This window comes from Mytilus californianus, unplaced genomic scaffold (genome assembly GCF_021869535.1).
Source record: "Mytilus californianus isolate M0D057914Y unplaced genomic scaffold, xbMytCali1.0.p SCAF_4, whole genome shotgun sequence".
Taxonomy (NCBI): Eukaryota; Metazoa; Mollusca; class Bivalvia; order Mytilida; family Mytilidae; genus Mytilus; species Mytilus californianus.
In genome coordinates, this window is record NW_026262690.1 from 3,026,882 (window position 1) to 3,032,881 (window position 6,000).

Consider the following 6,000-nt stretch of genomic DNA (forward strand, 5'->3'; position numbering starts at 1 on the left):
AATTTCTGAAATCTGAAATGAGAAAAAATTGCCCCCCCCCCCTTTTTTTCCCTTAAAAAATTCTTTCCTTCAAGATATGGTCATAATCTCAATTCAAATTTCCAATGGAGTTGGCAACCATAATTACCCATTTAAATTTACCATAGTGCTAACTTTTAAAATCTATTTTATAATAGAATTAAAAAATATAGTGTCAAATCATTCATATGGATTTTTTTGTAAAAAAAAAAGATGCAATATTTGCAGATATTTTTACTGGTCTTCCTTTATTAATATGCATTTCTTTAAACATAATTTAAAAGCAGTGTAAGGGAAGTAACCAAAATGTTGTATTTGGATTACCTCCCTTACACTGTTTTAAATTATCTGTATTGTTCATTAACCATTACTTTATACATAATTTAAAAGCAGTGTAAGGGAGATAATTTCAATGATGTATTTGATTTATCTCCCTTACACTGCTTTAAATTATGTTTTGTACTAAAGTATTTGTCCATTAACCAGGACAACCTTGTTTTTCCCCCTTTTTTGCCCCTAATTCCTAAACGGTTTGAGCCATAACCCCCCAAAGCAAATCCTAACCATCCCTTTGTGGTATGGAAACTTGTAGTATAATTTCAGAGAGATCCATACACCGTTCCACAGTTATTGCCTGGAAACTAGAAAATGCTTATTTTTGGCCCCTTTTTGGCCCCTAATTCCTTAACTGTTGGTACCTTAACCCCCAAAATCAATCCCAACCTTCCTTTTGTGGTATTTAACCTTATGGTCAAATTTCAAAAAGATCCATTCACTTAAACTAAAGTGAGAGTGCGAAAACCAATGTGTCTTCGGACGACGACGCCGGACGACGACGCCAACGTCATACCAATATACACCCACAAAATTTTTTGCGGTCGTATAAAAAGGCCATTTAACGTGTGATATGATAATATGAAAAGGGCATGTTTTAATAAAGATTATAATCAAACATTGTTTGTTCATTGAATCACTGGTTATATATATACAAGAACAACATCATTAGCCCAGAGAAAAACTATCTTTCTACTTTTTAGGCTGAAAACTTATCAAGCAGCTTGTCACACAAGTTTTAAATCATTGCTTGGCACAGTTAAGCTTTATATGCAGTATTTTTTGAAAAATGTCCTGCTTCATTCTGTTTCTATGGTCTGACACACTTTACAAGTTTCACCTTTCTATCTTTTCTGTGCTTAATGGAAATACAGCACAAAACAGCTGTAAATGCACAATGTTAGGATATAGTGAACAGTGAAAATTTGGATTGAAAATAAAAAATACAGAAAAAGATGACCAAGGCACCCTACCAACCCTGCTACTAAGACCCTCTTTAACTTTTCCCATAACTCAAAACACCTAAACATATAAATTCTAAAGCCAGAAGTATGAAGACATATTTTATAATATCTTTAATACATGTAGGTTACTCAATGCTAGGAAAAAATAAGATTGATTTATCTTTCTTTATTTGGGTGTGCTCCTTCTTTGGAGGATAATAAACAGTACTTAGAAGATGTAAATACGATCAACAATATGGCGGCCAATTTTGTTATTTTCGTATAAAAATTCAAGGCAGTCAATGAAAAATACGTTTTAATTTGCTATTTATTTCACGGAAAACAATAAGAGCAATGTTTTTAACGAGTTGATTATGGTTTTCGACTTTCTGTCAATTACGTTTTCTCCATGAAACTACGGTAAACATTGCTAATTGTGCCCAAGTTGTATGAACATTTCTTCAAGTTCAAAGACAAATGCCGACTGACCGATTCTATTTGAATGAATTAATGTTGATGATCATTAAATGACCCATCAGATAAACAGATTACCTATAACAACAGATTATGACACCTGTTGTAACCGTTGATTAGCTTGGGGTCGTAAACAAAGTCATATACTTGTCGCCAGGTAAATTTTCGTAATTGGCTGATGATATCAATACGAACAAAATAATATACCAATCGATCTCAAAAAGGCAGGGCGCCCGGCAAACTGTAAAAAGGGCACAGGGCGGCACTCTGGAAAGGGCGGGCGGACCGCCCTGTGAAAACGACCTAGCTGGAACACTGCCCTACTTAAATTAGACCTGCCAACTTGCCCCACTTATGAAAAATAAGTCAATCCTATTGTGTTTAGACCTACAAATGTACATGTACCATCTTGCCCTACCAAACATGGTATATCCCGCAGAATTTAGACCTGCCATCTCGCCCCATAAAGAAAAGGAGTTAAATTTTCATCTGTATCATTAATATAACATATGCAAGTAAAGACACACATCCATATTTTGGAAGTAATGAAATTCCTTATATTCTCAACCAATAATTGAATAAACAGATTATTGTACAGTACGTATATATACTGGAACCACAATATATTATGAAATTCACCTTCTTTTATTCTCAAACAATAAAAGTTTAAAGTTTATTTACAGCACACCTTTTCCACTTTCAAGTTTTTTTTAAAAACATACAGATATGAGATTCTGGATTGTACCTGTACCAAGTTGTGATTATTTTACTTTACTAAATGCTACTTATAAGTCCAAGTGAGGCAAACAGGCAAATCTTCATTCAGCAGGATATCACTCCATCCCATTAGCTACATGTAGTTGGTATAGGGAGATTTTGCAGTGGGCAAATGGTGGGGCAATAAGCAGCCTTCACAAAAAACTTTTTAAACTGAAAATCAGTTTTTTACAAAATTTCTACAAAGCTTGTTAATCTTCAGTTGGAATCCTGATATTGGTTCTTTAAACATGTTAAAGGACCCCACTGGAAATAAGTTTCATTAACTTTTGTGGGTCATCCTAAGGTATTATTAGGCTGCAGTGGATATCAAGTCCATTTAATTAATTATTTACAGTCTAGTCAAAAAATTAAAATAATGAAAATTTTCATAATTTTATCTTTTAAATTATTATTTTTAGTGATCTTAACTGTAAATCATTTTAGTGTCTGTAAATGGTAATATCCTATTCATGTCTATATTTGTATGTCATTTTTACAGTATTGTGTCTGTCAATTTATGCCTTTTATCTTGAATAACTATAAATATATATACAAGATTGTTACTGTTGGGTCATCGGACTTCGGATTAATAGTTGTGAAAACTGTATAAGTTAATACTATAAGCTTTTCCTTGTGTCAAGTCTTTGTTTACACTTTTTTCAACGGTCAAAATACCCTTTTAAAAATTAGAAATTATACAAAATAACTATGTTTTCAAAATATTTATACCAGAATAATGATTAAATACTAATACTTACTCGGAGACTAGACAAATCTATATCATCCAGGCTAACGTTAACGGAGGCCATCCTGAACGAAAATGACAATCCTCATCCGCAGACAAATGAAGAAAGTTATCTTAAGTTGTTGACTGTGGTATTGCAAAGATACATTTTATGAAATATTTGATTTTAAGTATATTTGATATTGTATTCTGTCAATATAAAATGAAAATAAAGTCATTATTTTGTTAAAAATTTACAAAATTTATGATTACAAACGAGGATGACAGTGCTGGTGCATGCTGGGTAACATGAGTCAGGGGGAGAAAACTATCAACAGCTGTTTCCGGTTCTAAAGATTGCAGTTCAATCGCTTAAGATAACAACCTGTATCCGTCTGTATCCATTTTTCTCTATTCTTTAAAAGTTTCGCCCATTATTCTCTTTTATGTAAACCCCCACCAAGACCCTCATACATTGTATACTGGGTATATAAAAGAAGTCCCAGACGTTATATACATGTCTATGGTTACACTTAGTCGGGACTAATACAATGAAGGAACTTGAAACTTCTAATACTATTCAACAATAACTAATAAATTTTTCAGTGTCCCGTAGTTACTTATTTACCTGTAGCTTTTGATCTACCGTACATTAAATTATCAGAGTCTATAAATTATGTCTCAAAGAAGAATTATTAAGGGTTGATATGATGTATTTTTCTTTAAAAGAAAAGATGAAACAGAATCCCAGTATAAAAAAGAAGAATGCAAATGGGATCTATTTTACTTGTTATCTATTAGTCGCAGCACTAATATCCGTACCAAAAAGAAAAATCCGCGATTTTTTTTAAATTTCTAGAAGCTGATTATTTAAAGTAGATTCGGGATTGAAAAAAAAATATGGCCGGTGACCATTTTGAATCTCAAGTTATGGTATAAGTCCCCAGACCATTCGACAACTATTTTCGCAGAGCTTTCTTCGGAAAGGTAAAATTAAATTAAAAAAAATCGCAACAGCTCAAACATACTTAAATCACGGGTGTCATTCGGTATATCGAGAAAAATGAACGAGAAAGAATAAGTAACGGTGGTCAAACATTGCGATCGGATCGTGAAAAATCTGGTACCGGAACGTGAATGCAATTAAGTGTAATTCTACTTCAAAATATGTAAAAAATAATTTCAAAAGTTTGAACAAATCAGAAAAATGAAATATGTGTGTCAAATGATTCAACCATCTGAATAATATTGTGCACTAAGTTAAAGGGAAAAAAAATGCAGTACTTTTAAGGAAAACACAAAAGGCGACACTTTCAATAACTGGTGTGCACAACCTTTTAACTGGTGCGCACGACTTTCAAACTGGTGCTCACGAATTTCAAACTGGTGCGCACGAGTTTCAAAGTTGTGCGCACCTGTTCTTGAAAGTCATGCATACCCCTTTGAAAGGCATGCGCACCTTTTTTTGAAAGTCGTGAGCACTAGTTTGAAAGTCGTGCGCGTCAGTTTGAAATTCGTGAGCACCCGAGTTTGAAAGTCGTGCGCAGTATTATCAACTACAAATTCTTTTTGTTGGCGTCTTTGTTTGATTTAATTGTAAGTGTGTTTGAACGTTATTTCAGTTGTGTTGTATGTCTATGATTATAGGATTAAACTCATTTTAAAGGAATTTATTAGTGTATTTACTGGACCAATTCACTCAGAAACAAATAAGAGTCCGAATTTTATGTTATGGTTGTGAGTGACTTGGTCCAGTTTATACACCAAAAAATTACTTTTAAAATACGTTTAATCCTTATAATTCTTTAAAACTGGAGATAAGGAATTCAATTTCACCACTCGTAACCTCTATCACACGTAAATTGTATATTTGTGTCATTGAATTGGCCTGGCGCATGAATATATTTATGGTAAACGTAAAAAATGTACTCCATGAAATTTGCTATCTGAAAAGAAAAAAATAAACTACAAACATATCTTATTATCATTCAAATGAATGTTTTGTGTTTATTATTTAGTTTAACGATGAACGCGAAGTGAAAAAATATATATTTTTAACGTCGAGCCGGTTTGTGTTATCGTCGCCATCTTGTTAACATGGTTACAAAAAGTAGTTCCGTTGTCTATCGAAAAATAAATAACTCCAAGAGCCACTACCGGAAGCCCTCTCGACCAATCATATAAACGTATTCCCTAATTTGCAAATCATATAAGAATTATGTATGTTTACACATTTTTGGCTGCTGGATCCCATATATGTCCATGTTAACCAATTACGTCTGTTTGGGTTGCTCACCCAATTTGGCAATATAACCGAAAAATAAACAACTGCCATACAAGTGGGCGTATTAGCTAGGTAGAAAACCAGATTTAATCCACCATTTTCTTAGGAAAATACCTGTGCCAAGTCAGGAATATGACAGTTGTTTTCCTGCGGTTTTTTAGACAATGTTTTTTTAGACAATGTTTTTTTTTTCTTCAATTTTACAAAAATCAACAAGGTTCTTCGTTTGATAGAAATTACTGAGCCTAAAAATTAATGGAAATCAGATGAGACAATCTTAACTTTTCAAACGGCATAAAATTTGTGCAGGAGGGACAGACGGACTTATATTGTTATAAGAAAACTAGTCGGTGTGGTATTATCAAATAATCAGATCCAATGGCATTAAACCATCATAGCCCTATTCACACATAAAAGTGAACAAGTCATGCAAATCGAATCTTTTGTTATATCAATAACAAATA

General features: G+C 33.0%; 1 protein-coding gene across 10 annotated transcripts in view; it reads right to left on the reverse strand.

The window, feature by feature from the left end:
- LOC127737292 (misshapen-like kinase 1) overlaps positions 1-3,559 on the reverse strand; it is a 119,908-nt gene extending 116,349 nt beyond the window's left edge. For all 10 annotated transcript variants that reach the window (XM_052247876.1, XM_052247871.1, XM_052247879.1 and 7 more), the window contains exon 1: positions 3,287-3,559. In XM_052247876.1, the coding sequence (XP_052103836.1) occupies positions 3,287-3,337 (51 nt within the window). In that variant the 5' untranslated portion in view covers positions 3,338-3,559. The remainder of the gene's footprint in view (positions 1-3,286) is intronic.
- Positions 3,560-6,000: the final 2,441 nt, after the last annotated feature.